At 43.0% G+C, this 19,425-nt stretch overlaps 1 protein-coding gene across 1 annotated transcript in view; it reads right to left on the bottom strand.

Annotated features, from left to right (window-relative positions):
- Positions 1 to 19,425, bottom strand: part of Gabrg3 (gamma-aminobutyric acid type A receptor subunit gamma3) — a 490,239-nt gene that overhangs the window by 432,773 nt on the left and 38,041 nt on the right. The window contains exon 3 of the mRNA XM_041649068.1: positions 16,220 to 16,287. Coding sequence (XP_041505002.1) covers positions 16,220 to 16,287 — 68 coding nt within the window. The remainder of the gene's footprint in view (positions 1 to 16,219; positions 16,288 to 19,425) is intronic.

Genomic DNA, 19,425 nt, shown 5'->3' on the forward strand with positions numbered 1-19,425 from the left:
AGTAAGGCAGGAATTCCAAGCAGAGAAAGGAGGAAAGAAGGCAGAGTCAGGGAGATGCCATGGAGCTGCCGAAGGAGACAGGTGCCAAAACATTACCTGGTAAGCTACAGCTTTGCGGCAATACACAAAATAATAGAAATGGGTTAATTTAAGATGTTCGAGTTAGCTAATAAGAAACCTAAGGTAACAGGCCAAACAGTGCTATAATTAATAAAGTTTCTGTAATTATTTGGGACTGGGTGGTTGGGAAATGAACGAGCAGCCTCCTTCTACAAAGGCATCTTGTTATAGCAGCCTGGATGGAGTCTTGGGATGCCTGCAGATTATCCTGTGGGAAAGACACTGACTGGGGGAGCCCAACAACATTGCTCACCGACTGTGCAAAGGTCCTAGAGGCAACTTGGCTGCACCTGTGAGCAGGAAGTCTGAGGTCTGGTAAGGGAACAGGACAGACAGTGAGTGCTTGGCCTCTTGGACCTACAGGCAGCCACCCGGGAAGCAGTAAGCATTAGGAAAAAAAAACTGTGAAAACCACAGAGTGAACTGAGCACAGAGTGAAAAACTGGGTATCTGTGTCAGGGCTAGCATCACAAGTACCACAAACCAGAGGCTCAGGCAACACAAGCCTCCCTCGTTTCTGGATCCTAGCAATTAAGACCACAGTGTTGGCAGCATTTGCTTCTCTGAGAGCCCGAGGGAGAGCCTAGATCAGGCCGTTCCTTGGATTCCCAGAGCTTTGCTGTAATCTCAGGAATGAATGCCTTAACCCATGGAAAGAGCGCCCCGGTGTCTCCCCTTCGGCTCCCATGGCACTTTCCTTCTGTGTCTGTGTCCAGTTTTTCACCAGTTATACCAGATTAGGGACCCAGGTGCTCCAGTGTGACCATATATTCACTAATGTAATCAGTAACAACCCTATGCTCAATATGGCCACATTCTGAGATACTTATAAGGACATGGTCTCGTCAAAGGTTAGGAGAAGAAATCACAAATGACAAATGCCTCCATGGATGAGATAAGCAGCTGTGACTGCTTACCCTGGAGCTAGGGACGAGCTGGCTTTCTGCTCTTCAGTCCGGGTACAGCATCCCTTTAAAAGGTAAATCACAGTGAACAAACTATCTATAGAGATATGATACCTTCTGTCGGTGCCCTCCGGAACAAAGAACCAAGTGCAAATGCCTTACCCTGACCTTTCAAGGCCTGTGTGATATGCCATCCTGCCCACTTTCCTCCTGGCCCCAAATCCCACGTATGGAAGTCTCTATAGTGTGGCCAAATGCATGCGTACAGTGGACATGTGTGACAGCATTGTGCAGGCTTGCTCAACGTCCTCATCTGCAGGCATCATCTCGTAAGCCCTCCAGCCTCATTATTCACGTTCCCCACTGCCTTCCCCTGACCTGACTCAGCGTCTGAGGCGCAAGAGTGCCCTGTAATATTCAGAGATGAGGGAATGTTCATAGGATGGAAGTCTCCCCTGCCTTCTTGCAGTCGTTAATGCCTAGACTCAATCATCACTTGGCAGTTTCATTTCCTGAAGTCCCACCTTCTCTGCAGTTCCCTGCAACTCTTCAGAGCCAGAGCTTGCGCATCTCACTCTGAAATTTTACAGTCCTTAGGGCACCCCCTTGACTCACTCTTACCACTCCCCATTATCTTCTGGACCAATGCTGCCAGAAAGATTTCTTCCAAAAGAAGTCTGTGACCAGTTACACCATCTTGAGATTGTTCCCCATCTGTGGACAGACTTCTGTACAGCACCGATGGCCTTGCATGAACCAATCTCACAAGTGTACAGCTGGACATACCAAACACATACAGTTGCCTGCCTCCTGCAAGTGGCCTGTAGGACAGAACGCGGTGGGAACCTCACAGAGAGAAATGGGAGACAATAAAGAGGCCTCAGTAAGGCATTCCATCACCACAATTCTTCCTGTCAGAAAAGAATGGTTCAAAGTAACACGCTGATATTCTTGTCAGAGGTGCATCACAGAGCGTGTGTCTAAAGAGCGGGGGAGATCAACCAGGCAATGCTCCACAGAAACACTGAAGGCGAGGGAAATCAAGACGTTGAGCTATTCACACATCTGGAAGAAACCGTGCACAGAATGCCTGCTAGCAAGGACAGCTTTCTTATTACGACAGACATCTCAACTTTCCCGCCGCTGCAAGCTCATTCCCCTTCGCTTCAACAAAGGCTGCTGCTGATCTCACCAGGGATTTTAATGACATTTTACATAATGCTAGAAAGTTCAGAAACAGTAAGAAAGTGGAGAAGAACAGACACCAGAGAAGCTTACAATTGCATTGTTCTGATAGGACAGTATGCAAAGGCGACCCCAAAAACTCTACCAGGGAACTCCCACAGCTGGTAAACACCTTCAACTAAGTGGCTGCATACAAAATTAACTGAAAAAAAATAATCAATAGCCGTGCTATATGCAAACAATAAATGGGCTGAGGAAGAAATTAAGGAAACAACACCATTCACAATGCCACAAACAATATAAAATATCTTGGGGTAACTCTAACCACGCAAATGAAACTTTAAGTCCATGAAGAAAGAAATTGGAGAAGCTAACAGAAGATGGAAAGACCCCCCATGCTTATGGATCAGCAGGATCAACCTAGACAGTAAGAGTGGCCCTCATACCAAAAGGAATCTACAAATTCAATGCAATCCCCATCAAAATTCCAACATATTGTTCAGACCTTGAAAGAACAAAACCCCAGGAGAGTGAAAACAATCCTGCACAGTAAGAGAACTTCTGAAGGTATCACCATCTCTGATTTCAAGCTACTACAGAGCTGGAGTGATAACCAAAAAGCACGTGGTATTGGCATAAAAACAGACAAGTGGATCAATGGCATCAAATTGAAGACCCAGAAGTAAATCCACATGCCTACGGACACCTGATAGTTCCACAAAGAAGCCAAAATTAAACAAACAATGGAAAAAAAGAAGGCATCTTCAACAAATGGTGATGGATGTCCATTATGTAGAAGAATACAAATAGATCCATATCTATTACCAGGCACAAAAATCTAATAAAGTGGATCAGAGATCTCAGCATAAATCCAGTTACATTGAAGCCAACAGAAGAGGCAAGTGGGGCCTAGCCTTGAAAGTGGTGTTTATTGCTTAAATAAGCATACAAAGTGAGACACTGTCCATGGCATTTTGAAACACTCTTGGTGCTCTTTAACTCTGCTTCTTCCCTGTCTGTACTGTGCTCTCTCCCACTTGCCAAGAAAAGCATACCCTCTGGGTTTCCCACTTCCCCTCTCTGCATCTGTGCCTTGCTAGTCTTGTCTCTGTAACTTCCTCTCCTCCCCTGTAGCACGGAGGAGAAGCTGCTTGTTGGTGTCCGGCTACCTGGCTAGCTTAGACCCAAAATAATCACAACAGAAACTGCTTGGCCCATTAGCTCTAGCTTCTTATTGTCTAACTCTTCCATCTTAATTTAACCCATTTCTATTAATCTGTGTATCACCACGTGACAGTGGTTTATCAGCCAATTTTGGCATGTCTGACTCTGGCAGTGATTACATGACTTTCCTCTGCCTCTGCCCTTTTTTCTCCCAGCATTCAGCCTAGCTTTCCCTGCTTATCTGAATTCTGCCTTGCTATGGGTCCTAAGCAATTTCCTTATTCATTAATGGTGATCACAACACACAGAGGGGACTCACACATCACTCCCCAATCCTTCCACAGTCCCTTTTGTCTTTACAGTGTTCTATGGTTACTTCAGGCTCTTTTTAAAATATAGGTCTAGGTTACCACAGTAGTTACAATATTACTCAGTTCCATTCATTTACTTGTAAATTTCATTTTATTTTTATTTACACCTCAATAAAACCCCACTGTGGATTTTTACCACATTTTCATAACCCTCATCAGTTGAAGGACATCTAGATTATTTCCATTTACTAGTTACTGTGAAGACAGCTACATTGTTTCCATTTGCTAATTACTGAGTACAGCTACGTTGTTTCTGTTTGCTAGTTACTGTGAAGACAGCTACATTGTTTCCATTTGTTAGTTACTATGAAGACAGCTATGTTGTTTCTATTTGCTAGTTACTGTGAGGATAGCAACATTGTTTCCATTTGTTAGTTACTATGAAGACAGGTAGGTTGTTGTTTCCGTTTGCTAGTTATTGTGAGGACAGCTACAATGACTGTGGCTAAACAAACATCTGTCTGCTAGGAATGGAGACCATGGGAATAAGCCAGGAACAGCTGGGTCATAAAGCAAATCTCTTTTCAGCTTTTGGAGAATTCTCCACACTGATTTCTAAAGTGGGCAGACTACTGTGCAGTCCCACAGGCAGTGAAGAAGAGTTTCCCTTTCTCCACATCCTCGCAGGCATTGGCTGTCAGTGGTTTTCTTCATCCTAGCCACTCTGGCTTAAGCAAGATAAAATCTCAGAGTAGCTTTAATTGGAGCATTCAGGATGGCTTTTGAGATACCTCTGTTTAAACCCTTTTTATTCTTCTTCTATCCAGGTCCATTTTTTAATTTCTTGATTTATTTGTGTGTTGTTCTTTGTATATTATCTTTGAATATTAATCTAGACGATGAATAGATGGCAAAGATTCTTTCCCTCTCTATAGGCTTTTGCATCACTCTGTGGATTATTTTGTGGTGATAAAGGACTTTTTTAGCTTTATGAGGTACCATTTGACAATTCTGACCTTAAATTGTGGGCAAATGGAGTTCTTCACTAATCTATACCTTGTGGAGTATTACTGTCTGTCCCTTCTTTAGTACTTTCCAAATTCCAAGACCACACTGAGACATTCAGTTCACTTGTGGCTCATTCATGTGTGTCAGGAGGGTGACATATATGGGGATATGGGTCTACTTCCATTATCCTGCACGTCAAATTACTTCCTCAGCATCATTTGTTGAAGATGCTGTCTTTCCCATAGTGTATAATTTTAGAATCTTTGTCAAATACCAGATGGCTGTAATTATGTGCATTCATTTGGGCCTTCTATTTTCATCCCTTGATTGACACATCTACTTTTGTGCTGGGACCATGCTGTTCTTATTACTGCAACTCTACAATATAGCTTGAAGTATGATATGGCAATCCTTCCAGAATGGTTCCTTTTGCTTGGGACTGCTTGACCTATCCAGGATCTTTTGTGGGTTCATATGAATTTGGACAATGTCTTTCTATTACATTGTACAATCTCACAGGGTGCTGATTGGAATTGCATCAAGTTTATAAATTGCTTTTGGAAGAATGGTCATTTTCATAACGTTAATTAAACCAACCCATCAGCATGGGAGGTTTTATCTTCTTCTTATGTCTTTATCAATTCCTTTTTAAAATAAATTTAAAATTTCTAATGCAGTGAGATGTAATCTCTTGGGTAAGGTTAATTTCTAGGTATTATATTTTTAGGCTATTATAAATGGGAGTATTTCCATGATCTTATCACATTAGTTAGTGGTATTAGCTACTGGTAGAAAGGTTACTGATTTTTGTAAATTGATTGGGTATCCTGCCACTTTCTAAAAGTGTTATTTTTTTTAGAAGTTTTCTGTGGATATTTTTTTGTTCCTTTATGCATATCATTTTGCAAATAGGAATAGTTTGACTTCATTTTTTATTTGTACCATTTTAATTTCCTTCTCTTATCTTATTTCTCTAGCTATTACTTCAAGCATTATATTGAAAAGTATCATGGCTATTAGTCAGTTAATGAGATTGCTTTGATGTGCTCTTTCTTTATCTGGGATAATGTTGCTGGAGGACTTGACATATAAAGTCTTTATTGTGTTGAGGGGTAGGTACCCTTCATCCCTATTCTCTCTAGGACTTTTATCATGAAGGCATAATGGGCTTTTCTGCATCTATTGAATAGATCGTGTGATTTTTTTTGTCTTTAACTCCATTTATATAACTTATTACATGTATTTAGTTATATTTGCAGAATCTTCCCTGTCTCTCCAGGATAAAGCTAATTTGATGAGAGCAGAGGATCATTTTCACATATGCATGCATTCAACTCAAAAGTAATTTACTGAGAAGTTTGGTATTCGTGTTCAACAGAGTTGGTTTTAGTGTTAGAATAACTCTGGCTCAGAGCAGGAGTTTGGAAGTGCTCCTTCCAAACTGTCTGTCCTGGGACTTCCTCAGGCTTGAACATATACTGGCCTTGCGTGTACTGCTACCATCATCTCTGTTAGTTTGTGTGAAAATCAGCTCTGTTGTGTCTGGAAAACAGCTGTCACGGAGTTATCCACCTATTCTGACTCTTAGAAGCTTTATGCCTCCTCTTCCACATAGACCCCTGAGCTGTGAAAAAAGAGTTTTGATAAAGGCAACTCATTAGGACTAAGCTCCAGAGTCTCTCTCGCTGCGCTCGGCCCAGGTGTGAGTCTCTTTGTTAGTCACCATCTACTGGAAAAGAAGCTTCTCTGCTGAGAGCTGAGGGATGCTGTGCTCTGTGTGTGTATTGCAGTATGCCATGATAAGCCATGTTGCTGCTGTTTCTTTAGCAGAATAGTAGTAGCAGGTTTTCCCTTTGGGCCCATGACCTAGCTAGTCTCAGGTTCTTGGCCACATTAGCAGTGTTGAGTATGAGCTTCATCTCATGTAGGGGCCTTAAAGCCAATCACAAAGTGGTTGGTTATCCCCATAACATAGTTTTCATGGATATCCTGAATGCAGATCACTGGGCTCACAGCTGGGTGGTATTGATGACTTTCCCCCTAGGTAGCATGTAAAGAATCTTCCAGTACTATAAATGCTGGCCATTAGGGGCAAGTTCCTATTTGGACACCAACTCTATTTTCCCCATGTCCAATGGTGTAAGCAAATGGCTTCTTCAGCACTAAGGGTTTGTTGTGATAACCAGTATTTTTTTTTTAAATTTTGATTGAGGAGTTAAAGTCACTAATATGTAGTTATTACTGAAAGGTATGTGTTGATTGCCGTCTTGCTCTCTTTTCTGTTTGTGTTCTAAGTTCTATTTTGTGTTCCAGTAATTATAATTTTATTTGTTTTCTTTCTGTAGCCTTTGGAGTATGCTTCTTCCTCTTTTCAGTCCAAATTATTGCTTCCCGTATTCACTGCAGGGCTGATTTAGTGGACATAAATTGTTTTAGTCTGTTTATATCATGGAGATTTTTCTTTTCTCTTTCAACTGTGGCAGATTTTGCGGGGTAAGGGAGTCTGGATTGACATCTGTGGTCTTTAGTAAGCTCCAAGCCCTGCAGCTTTTAGAGTTTCCACTGAAGAGTCCGGTTTTGTTTGTTTGTTTTTTCATGGGATTTTTAAATATATGACTTCTAACTTTTCTCTTACACCACTCAGTGCTCTCTCTTCAGTATTTCTTCAGTATATCTAGTGTTTAAATTATACTATGCCATGGGGAGTTTACTGTCTGGTCTTATCTACTTTCTGCCCTACATGACTTTCCTATCTGTATTGCTCTGTTTCCTTAATTTTAGAACATTTACTTCTATGATCCTGTTGATCACTATGCAATGGACCTGGAGAGAGAGGGTCCAGGGCTCACACAGTGTAGCTCTAATTGTCCTGGAACACACTGTATAGACCAGGCTAGTCTTAAACTCATGGAAATCAGCCCTACTCTGCCTCCAGAGTGCTGGGATTATAGGCATGTACCACGAGACCTGGCTCAGAATCTATTTTTCACTTTTTTTTTCTTTAATTTTCGAGACAGGGTTTCTCCGTAGCTTTTTGGTTCCTGTCCTGGAACTAGCTTTTGTAGACCAGGCTCGCCTCAAACTCACAGAAATCCACCTGCCTCTGCCTCCCGAGTGCTGGGATTAAAAGCATGCGCCACCACTGCCGGGCTTATTTTTCATTTTTTAAAAGAATATTGAAACCACCTAGGTGACTATATTCTTGGGTAACTGACAATGGAGGACAGTTGTACTTCCCTAAAGCAGATGTTTCTAGAAGATATACATAATTAACTTCATTTATTTCTTGTTAAAGCTTCGCTCTTTTGTAGAAAAACCCAAAAATATTAGGTCCCAGAAAACTCTCCCTTTTTTGATATCCTGAGAGCAGTCTGAGAGACTCTCAAGTCAAGAAAACATCTTGAGTAAGGCTGCTTTCTACTTAGTTCTAGCCCAAGTTACTCTTCTGTGTTTTTTGTTTGTTTGTTTTTGTTTTTTTGTTTTTTTAGAATTAAGACTTGGTCCATAAGAACTTCAATTCTCAAGTCATTTGTCAATGAAGCTGTAATTTCTTCAATGTGCTTTGGCGCCTTTGTTGAGACTCAGTTGCCTGGAGTCACCAGGGCTTATTTCCAGAGTCACTACTTTGTTCTGTAGGCATATTGAACCAATAAATGGGTCTCTTTATTGGTCAAGCCAATCTCATGTTGCTTTGGCTACCATGACTCTGGGACGTGTCTTAAACTCAGGAACGGTGATGTTCTTAAACCCGCTCACTCGGTTGTGAGGACACGGGCTGCTGGGCTGTTGTGCTCGCGTATGAATTTTGAAAGACGGTTTATTCGAGTTCTTTGAAGAATAAAGAATGCTGGTCACAAGAAACTGGGACGAAGTGTAATGGCAGATAAAAGGGGGTTGCCTGCAATTGTTTATGATGTAAACATGTTGAACTATCATGCCCAATTAACATGCAAAATCAGCATGTATTAATAAAAAATGAAATAGCTTTACTGGCTTTTCAAACAAGGTTAAGTAGCTTTGATGGCAGACATTATAACAGATCAACAGTCCCACCGAGGACCAAGAGAAACCTCAGGTAAAATATCAATTTAAAAGTTAGAGAAATCAGAAACAGACAGAGGGCAGGGATTCAGAAAGAAACCATATTTTTTTTTTGCAATATTCTCTACAAAGATTTTTGTCTCTTTTTTTTTTTTTTTTTTTTTTTTTTTTTATTTTAATTTATTTAATTATTAAGAATTTCTGCCTCGTCCCCACAACCGCTTCCCATTTCCCTCCCCCTCCCCCGATCAAGTCCCCCCCCCCCCTCATCTGCTCGAAGAGCAATCAGGGTTCCCTGACCTGTGGGAAGCCCAAGGACTGCCCACCTCTATCCAGGTCTCCTAAGGTGAGCATTCAAACTGCCTAGGCTCCCACAAAGCCAGTACGTGCAGTAGGATCAAAAACCCACTGCAATTGTTCTTGAGTTCTCAGTATTCCTCATTGTCCGCTATGTTCAGCTAGTCTGGATTTATCCCATGCTTTTTCAGACCTAGGCCAGCTGGCCTTGGTGAGATCCCAATAGAACATCCCCATTGTCTTAGTGTGTGGGTGCACCCCTCGTGGTCCTGAGTTCCTTGCTCGTGCTCCGTCTCCTTCTGCTCCTGATTTGGACCTTGAGATTTCTGTCCGGTGCTCCCGTGTGGGTCTCTGTCTCTGTCTCCTTTCATCGCCTGATGAAGGTTAATATTCCTGAGGATGCCTATGTGTTTGTCTTTGGATTCAAGCTAGCGTGGTAGAGAAGGCACAGAGGCTAGGCAGAGAACAGTGGGCAGGATGAAGATGGCAAGGGGATCTGAGAGAGGGTTTGGGGGTCAACAAGAAGTCCAAAAAAAGAGTAGCTTCAATTCCCAGAAAGCAAGTGATAAAGGCGAGTCTGGGGACCTAGGTTGTGAACCTAGCCACGCAGAAGGTTGAGGTAGAGGACTGCAAAATCAAGGCCACCATGGGCCAGCTTGGGTGGCTTCAAGTGAGGCTCTATTTTAAAATTAAAATTCATAAAGGCAGCATTTGCAGCTCAGTTTTGTGTACATAAAATCCTGCATTTAACCACAAGTGCTGAGAAAAAAAAAGTAAGCAATGACAGAAATGAGCCAATAAGTGACAAGTGATAGCTTCCTTTCAACACATTTGCTGACTTAGCCACACAGAGTGGAGACAATCATGAAAATGAGTGTACGAGACAAGGCCCTCAGTTGACACCTCGAGAGAACCGCGCCTACGAAATGGGGGAGTGGGCAGTGCCCAACAGAGCCTCAGCAAGACAACAGGCCAGCCTACACTGGCTCACACCTGCCCAGAGATGTGAAAATATGACTTCAGAACTCACAGGTTCTCGGGCACAATCAACGTTGCCTGAACCATCACAAAGCAAAATCAAACAACGCAGTGCAACAGAAGCAGACCAGAAATGGCCAGAAATGGTGGGTATGAGACCTGGATTTAATGACCAACATATGCAAGAAAATGGACTACGAGATGCAAGATGGAGAGTCCCCAAACTGGAATTTGTTCGAATAAAACCACAATTTTACAGCCAAAAGGCACGAGAGTTTAGACCTGAATAGACGCATGGCTTCCACAGAACACTGAGCAGTTGAAGAAAGACTTAGTGATTAGAAGGTGAGTTGGAAAGTTTTGTTCCAAGTCCAACATAGAGCACAAATGGAGAACAAAGAGCAAAGACAGTAGGGACATGAGACATATAAGAGGTTTCAGGTGACTAGAGTCACACAAGACAGGAAAGAAAACAATGTTGGAGCAATGTAAGAGATAACATGCAATACTGACGAATATCTTGCATATCACCATAGAACCTTCATCTGGCGATGGATGGAGATAGAGACAGAGACCCACACTGGAGCACTGGACTGAGCTCCCAAAGTCCCAATGAGGAGTGGAAGGAGGGAGAACATGAGCAAGGAAGTCAGGACCACGAGGGGTGCACCCACCCACTGAGACAGTGGGGCTGATCTATTGGGAGCTCACCAAGGCCAGCTGGACTGTGACTGAAAAAGCATGGGATAAAACCGGACTCTCTGAACATGGCGAACAATGAGGGCTGATGAGAAGCCAAGGACAATGGCACGGGGTTTTGATCCTACTTCATGTTCTGGCTTTGTGGGAGCCTAGCCAGTTTGGATGTTCACCTTCCTAGACATGGACGGAGGGGAAAGGACCTTGGACTTTCCACAGGGCAGGGAACCCTGACTGCTCTTTGGACTGGAGAGGGAGGGGGAGAAGAGTGGGGGGGAGGGGGAGAAGGATGAGAGGAGGGGGAAGGAAATGGGAGGCTGGGAGGAGGCGGAAACTTTTTTTTCCCTTTTCTCAATAAAAAAAATTTAAAAAAATAGAGAGATAACATGAAGAACATCTGAAGTTCCTTCTAGCTCTTGAGATATTCTAATTCCCATGCTGTGTTGTGAACTCTGAGCTTCAGAATTTGTTCATCTTATCTTACTGTGGTCACGGTATCATTGGTGAGCTTCTCCTCTTCCCTTCCCATTACCTACCACATAGACCCTGGCAATGCGTTTCCTACCCTCCTAAGAAATAACATCTGATACCTATGTAAGAGTGGAATCATGGGTATTTGTCTTTCTTGCCTGGCTTAATGTAACATTGTCCAGGTCTACCCACGTTTCTGTGGATGACTAGATTGGCACAATAATATTGTTCATGCACACTGTAGAATGTTCATGAGTAATTGACGGGTTGACTCTATATCTTGACTATGACCAATGTTCTTTCTGCAAAGGAAAAACATGCTCATGGTCTTGGATGCTTTTCTTGCCTTTATTTTATTTCATCTTCACACGGTATTCACTGGAAATTAAACATCACGTTGTTCCCAAATATATGTGAAATTACTTTGTCAATCAATCAAAAAAGAAAAAGAGTAACTTCTTTTTTAAGCATGAATGTAGGGTATCAAACGACAAATTCAAAAATGCTACAAACCTTGGGTAAAACGATCAACTTCCAGCATTATCAGCCTCTATGGCGTGGTCACGGCTGTCTGATGTTCCCTCTCAAAACGTCTGCTCTAACAGGACATCGAGAGTGGGGTTGTGAGTCTCACTTCCCTCCCATCGCCTCCAGGGCTGTGCAGCACGCTACCAGCTCTGCATACCGAGGATATGAGTCATCGCCATGAATATTCGAGTGCTGTCTAGCCTGCCTCTGTGCCTTCTCAACTACCTGCTATTACTTATTCTACATAGTGATGATTGATTCTACATAGTGATGATTGATTGGGCTTCCACAAGGAAGCTGGCGGCAGAGCTGACAAAGAAGGAGGAATCAGTGTGGAGTCACACCGAGTGTGGCTGTAGTCCTGCATCATCTGGGAAAAGTGCAGGTACGGAGCTCTCAGAAGACCAGTTCAGTAGTTTCCAGGATTAGTGGAGAGAGGAGGAATAGGCAGGACATACTAGGTGCTAACTAAAGGTATGATCCTCAGTGCTATATACTTGTTACACAACGTTCAGGATGCAATGAAAGACCCCTCCTGTCAGCTGCACACTTCCAAGCTTCTCTGTACATTCTGTCCAAACTTTCAGGAAAGAAAAATTCAATCTTTCAGTTTTTGGAAAGGAAAAGCAATCCTAACCCTGGGACATGCTGAACCCTCATCTGAGTGTGGAGCGGAAGTGGTATTTCTACAGTACGCACAGCTGCATTTCAGTCCATGGCCGGGAGGATGTCCTGGGGTGACCCCCAAACTGATCATACTTAGCATCCTCCCCATGAAATCTGAAGGAGCTCCATTTAACTCCACACAAATAAGAACAATGGATAATCCATCAGGACAACACCCTAGAGATTAAACCTTCTGGAAAGGCTACTAAAAGAGGAAATTCTCGAAAAGGAACTCACAGGTGCCTCTCTGGCAACATCTCGTGGTCTTGACCAATCAGTGTCCACCAGGAGCTGCACACATAGCGTCAAATGCGCTGGGTAACACGGAGGATGCTATGACAACTCTGATAAGGTCCTATCCACCTGGTCCCAAAGGGACTAAGCACAAAGAGCTGCAGGACATCAGTGCCAGTGTGCCCAGTGGACTGAGCTCCACCCTCTGTTTCCCAGCCTAGCTGGAAGTTCTGAAATTAGAATCCGAGTCTTCACAAAAGCAGTCCTGTGACCATAATGAAGGCAGTAACGGCCAATGTCTTTCTTGATCTGCCAATTGCTAAGCAGCTATTTGCTGAAAATTCTAACACCGTATTGAACTTGAACATCATGGCTAATGATAAATGAAAACCATATTCTGAAACCCTAAATACGCTCCAAATGATCTCCCCCATACCTCCATAACACAGACTTTAACTGGTTGCCTTCCTCTCTGCCATCCACTTTTGATTGCTGGAACTAGCAGGTGAGAGAACGGACCCCACACGCTGTGTCCTCATTTCTACACATGCACCATAGCATGTGTGTTTATGTACATATACGTATACACACGCAAACACACACACACACACACACACACACACGCGCGCGTGCAAAGGTCCTGCTCTGAGGGAGATGAGGGCACACACGGATCTGGTGCTAGGGTGAAGTCAGACCCGCCCTGCAGTTGGGGAACAGAAGCATGACCGGCCCTTGGGAGACCTCGATGACCTTCTGAGGCAATTTCACAGAGGCTCCACAGAGGTCCTTTGGCTCCTAGAGAATCAGAATGGCAAAAGGCACCATTCACAGAGCTGTGGATCCATGCCATAGTCCCGGAAGATAATAAGATACTTATAAGCGAAATGTAGACCTTGGGATACACGAGAAGTACCGCATAGGAAACTGAACGTAAGTGATGAGGGTTGAGTTGGCAGTAAACAGTGGATGCCAGAAACGAAGGCAACGCAACTGACGACTGTTACCGTGGGGAAGCATCATTTGGAAGTGCATTTAGGGTTTCAGGAGTTAAGCTTTCATTTAGCTTCAGCCACAGTGTTAAAGTTTGATAAGGTTGTAGGATTCTCCCCCAATAACCACTTAGCAATCAACAAATTAAGAAAGACATCCACCGTTACTGCTTCCGTTCTCACAGGACTCTTAGTGACTTTGTAGCCGCTGAGACTTCTAATTTCAGAACTTCCAGCTGGGCAGTGAAACAAAGATGGCTTTCAGTCCTTTTGGCACCCAGATACTGATGTACTATAGTTGTTTGCGCTTAGCCCCTCTGGGACCAGGAGAATACCAGATAGGAGTTTCCATTTCCCAGAAATCGAAGAAGCATAGGGCCATAGGCATCTTCTTCTGGGGGCTCAGTTACAGTTTCATTGGCGTGTCTGCGTATGTGCACACATGCACATGCAAGCATGCATGCTGTCTACGGTGCACTTACAGGAACGAGGAGACAACTTGTGAGGTCAGTTCTCTCCTTCCGCCTGTGAGCTTCAGGAATTGAGCTCAGGTCTTTAGACTCGGCAGCAAACGCCTTTCCCTGATGAGCCATCTTGCCAACCCTGATTAACGTCATTCTTTACTACTTGGTGGAAGGGCCAGAATTCAAGATTTCAATCCTAACATGGGGAGCAGAGGTGTGTTTCAGCTGACGAATCACTTGCTTAGCTTGCAAAAGTCCTGGGTTGGATCTCCAGCACGGCATTAACCCGGAATGGCAGTACATGCCTATAATCCCAGCACTCAGATCAGAAGTTCATGGTAAACTTGGTTACACAAAACCTGAGCCCAGCCAGGGACATATGATACCCTATCTCAAAATAAAATAAAATAAAAAATCCTAAAAGGATAAAGCGAGAATTACCAAGAGATCTTATGAGGTCTAGCCAACATACCAAGAAGGCTGCTACAGTTCTTTCAAACCTAGGGCATAGCTCATATCTCTCCCATCTTTCTTCAGGCCTTGGTCCCTTAGGTCCAGGGATGCTTTGTGGCCAACATTCACTCATCTCCACTTGTGTCACACGGGGGACCTTGTAAAGCCATCCCCGTCCACAAATGATCAGGCTGACATCACTGGGAAACGTTGTACTGACAATACCTACCTGCTAACCCGTCTTGAATGACTTTGACCTTCAGTCAAAACCTTGGTATCTGTGGCTGATGTCACACGGCATCCTGCTCTGGCAGATCTGATCTCCACACAAAAATGCCCCACCAGAGTGCAATTCTGAGCCAAGTACATCTCCAAGCTACAGGGGCTAGGCAAAACCTCCAGAAACACCAATGTGCCATCTGCACTAAAGGGCTGTGTGATTGTGTCTGCAGAGGAACTGTCAGTGTTAGGGATAAATTGCACCAAGGCACTGAGAAGATGTGTGGATGAAAGACAACCAGACCAATAGCAGGGTAAGAAACAAATGCATTAAAATCGAGCACTTCCTGAGCACAGTCTGCTGAGTTAATTACTTCCCAGGTAAGGGATTATTACATTATTAATTGGTTTTAGTACACACCCCATTTTCAGCCAATGGGTGTGTGAAGTAAGTTTCTTTTATTCATTTTACTTCTTTGTTCATACAATGGATGGCATTGATATTCATTTTTTGTTTGGAGGTTTTGTGTTTTATACTACAGATGGCACATGTAACCTCACACATGCTACTGTTAAAACCATTAGCCACACCTTTGAGATGTTTCAATTTTTGAAAAGACAATCCCCCATAACAAAATTTTACCATGCCACGGAAGCTTTATGTCAGCAAAGAACACTTGTAATATCTAGCAATTAAAAGGGACATTCCTGCCGTTGATCTGAAGGAGCTAATCCCAAGCACAACACACTACGAGGAGAAAGCAGGAGCTGGTGTGTCAGCAATGCCCTGTCCTTTCTCTCAGACATCCCCAGATTCAGAGGCAGTAGGCATAAAGAAGCCCCATACAGGACACTGCTGGCAACATCAAATTACCCGCTCTGGGTATGCAACAATGTATCTGGGCAGGTGACAGGCAACACCTGGCAGACACTTCCAAAGGGTCTGTGTAACACATTCTAGCACAGTAACACTTGCTAAGCAGCTAAGCATCTGCCATGGGGACTGACATCTTCCACAGGAGAGTCCCATGCCCAGCTTGCTTACAAGCCTATGGAAACCCATATGCTCAGGAAAATAATGTATTTGCTCTTAGAGTCCCCCTAAAGCAGATACATGAATGACCAAGAGGAGCTTATCCACAGATTCAAACCAAAATGTGCCTGCCACTTCTATGCATCCCTAATATAAGAGAGGTCAGGTAAAGACAATGGCTACACAGCCCCAAACAATACCATTTGAAAAACATGTACTGTCAACACGTGTGAGAGCGGGGACAGTTCATGCTCTCCAGAGCAATGGCTCATGACTGATGTCACAAGCTCTGTCTCCTGAATCTTAAAGACCATTTTCAATATCACATCGCTGAACACTTAAGGAGTTATCGTGGTCTTTGAACCCACATGACAGAACTCCAATACAAATCCACTGGAGACCAGATGCATGAAGGGATGCCGGAGCCGCCGAGCCAAACACAGGGGCTTCTTACCATGTTTATGGATGACACAGGACCTATGCTGTTCACATAAATGTCCACATCGATCACAGTCGGCTTTACTGTGGAGAAAAATACACATGTGTTAGTAATGTACAATGCAGTGAGAATAGGAGAACGTAGCCCCATGTCCAGACCCTCGAGGCCACTAACAAATAGCACAGGAGGGGGGAATTTCTCCTGAGGACTTAATTTGCATTTAAAACTCAACTCAGCTTATCTTACTTCCTAAACTCTTTCTAAAAGGAGGAGAGATTCCCACTTGAATTTATTCAGCTGTGGGAAGATAAGACAGTTACCCACTGCAAATTGCCAGTAACAGATGACTACAGAGATATTTGATGTTACTTAAGCTGATTTTATGGCAAAGAAATGAGATAAAATATAAGACATTATATATGTAATCTAATGTCTAAGGAATTATAAAGCTGAATCACAGATGAGCAATATCAGAGGTAGATTAAAAAAAACTATAATTTCAAAGCAAAATTCTAGTAAGTTCAAACACCAAGGAAAATGAAAACATGGCTTAAAATTATCACCGTTATTATTTAAGGAGACATGCACATGTCTAGCACAGAGTTAAAATGCTACAGTCAAAAGTGTTGAGAATGAAGATACCACCGTTTCAAGTGTGAGTGTGCACAGCTCTGTGAGCAGCACACACTGCAGGTGACAGTGAGTGTGCACAGCTCCTGTGAGCAGCACACAGTGCAGGTTACAGTGTGAGTGTGCACAGCTCCTGTGAGCAACACACACTACAAGTTACAGGGTGAGTGTGCATAACTCCTGTGAACATTACGCACTGCAGGTTCCAGTGTGAGTTTGCACAGCTCCGGTGAGCGGCACACACTGCAGGTTGCAGTGTGAGTGTGTACAACTCCCATGGGCAGCACATACTGCAGGTTCCATGACTAACTTAGGTTCCTCTCCCTTGCCTGCAGAGGAACCGAGCACCACCAGTGAGGAGACAGGGATTCTACAGAGTCCGAGCTCAGGAGCCAATGCCCTGTTCAGGGGGAAGTCCTTCACTACTCAGGAATAGTCAAAGGAGAGAACAGGGCGAGTTTCAGAATATTCCTGTCCAAGAGGAACATAAACAAGATGCACGAACTTGCCCACAAGAAGTTTCCATGGAAACAAGACTGTTTGCTGCTGCAATTATTTCAATGGGCCTCCTTCAGTTTTGCTGAATTGCTGCTCATTCACAAATGGACCTTACACTTTGCTTCTGGAACTGAGGTATCTTTGTGCTTCCAGACCCACACATGCAGGGGTCAAAATCCAGGACAGTGGTTCTCAGACTTGAGATGAAACAACAGTCATGGATTTAATCAACTCCCAACATCTGTCAGCACATCCAAGCCGTGTTCATTCCAAAGAGCTGCTGGCATTTCGGACAAAAGCCCCAGCACAATTCTACATGGTATACACATGACATATAAATTTCGGATAAGCTAAACCAGAAACTAGGCTTTCCTGATCATTAAAATGACAGACATCACCTTCCTTTGGCTTCACTGGATTCTTAGCTGTTCTGTTTCCACGCACAACAACTTTAGATCATGCTGTGCAGAAGGCTGTGTGACGTAACGTCAGTCAAGTCTTTCCGCACAAGCCTTTTCTCATTGTTTCAGAGTACTTATTAGACTCTGGGTTTCTGAGTTCATTAATCTCATTAAATTACAAGGGCTCGAAGACATCAAGCCTGAATGGCCTCAAGTGGGCATGTGAAATGTATTGAGTGTGGCAATGTAACAGGGATTTTTAAGAGAGAAGCAGAAGGAACGCACACACGTGCACACACACACGCTCATAAATGTTGGGGGAACCACCCGTTTTAGCTTTAAGCAGAGTCATGATAATGTCAGTGGTGCATTTTAGAATGCCATCCAACAGCTGTGCCCGAGAAGCACACAGGCCACGCTTGATAATTCAGACACTAAAGAGATAGTTCTGACGAAGGCTTTCAACAAAGTCACCAAGCAGCCAATGAGAGAAAAGAGCAGCCTCTGACAATGCTTGAAAAACTGAATATCCAAGAGCAAAAGAATAAATTTGGACCCTTACATCTCCGTTCATAACCAAAGACAGACTCAAAATAGGTTCAAAATGAACCGTAGCTAAAACGATGAAAACTATTAGAAGTAAAGATGGGGAAGCGTTGTGATGTTTAATTTTGTCAGGGTGTCTTGCACTGAATATCCAAATCTCAGACAATAAAAAGAAAAATAGATCAGTTTTACTACAGCAAATTTAAACATGTATACAGGAGGCTCAGCAGCGTGGAACAGCCACCCTAGAGTGGAAACGCACATTGTTGATAATAAGGAAAATTACTCAGGTACTGAGGATGACGGCATGGTGGTTCCTCAAAACAGTAAACAGAATTACCACTACGTACAACCATCAAACATCTGGGTATTTTACCAACAGGAATAGCAAGAGGGACTCAATAGATATTTGAATGTCCATTTTTATACTGAGGCCATTCACAAAACCCAAAATAACAGAAATAAGTCAGGTGTCCACCGAAGATGAAGAAGAATCCAAGTGGGGATATGCTGGAGTTTAATTTAATCTTTAACAGGAATGAAATTTTAATACATGGCACCGAATTGGATGAATGATGAAGGCAGTATGCTGAATAAATGATCCCATCACAAGTCAAACACTACATGAATCCATGTATATGAAATATCCCACCCCGTGAAATTCAGGGAGACGTCAATTACAATGGTGTTTGCCAGGGGCTAGAGAGGAAAGCGGGAGGAATGAAGCTTCGATGGGAAGACAAGGAGGAAGTCAACAGTTGAGACAATGCAATGCTACCAATTTATAGTTCAATGAATATAGATAAGATGGAAAGTTTTAGAATGTACATCATAAATTACATATAAATAAAGACACACACACATATAAAGCACAATATGACCTGGAAATACCTAGGCAACAGAAAGAAGGATGACATCTTTCACAGAGGTAATACATCCAAAAATAGCAACAAGAGGGACCAGTATTCTAAGTGAGATGAGACAAATTCTACTGAAAGATTATTTAAAAAGGGGGGCATTACAACTGGGTCACATTTATTGGCTGAAATATATATTCACTTGGAATCCTTTGTTTGAGTTCTATCTTGCTTTTCTGGGTGTTATTATTTTTTAAAAATTTAGAGTAACTACGTATGAGAAGATTGT

Source organism: Microtus oregoni, unplaced genomic scaffold (assembly GCF_018167655.1).
Source record: "Microtus oregoni isolate MIOR12 unplaced genomic scaffold, Mior012 000000F_ref0000247, whole genome shotgun sequence".
Classification (NCBI taxonomy): domain Eukaryota; kingdom Metazoa; phylum Chordata; class Mammalia; order Rodentia; family Cricetidae; genus Microtus; species Microtus oregoni.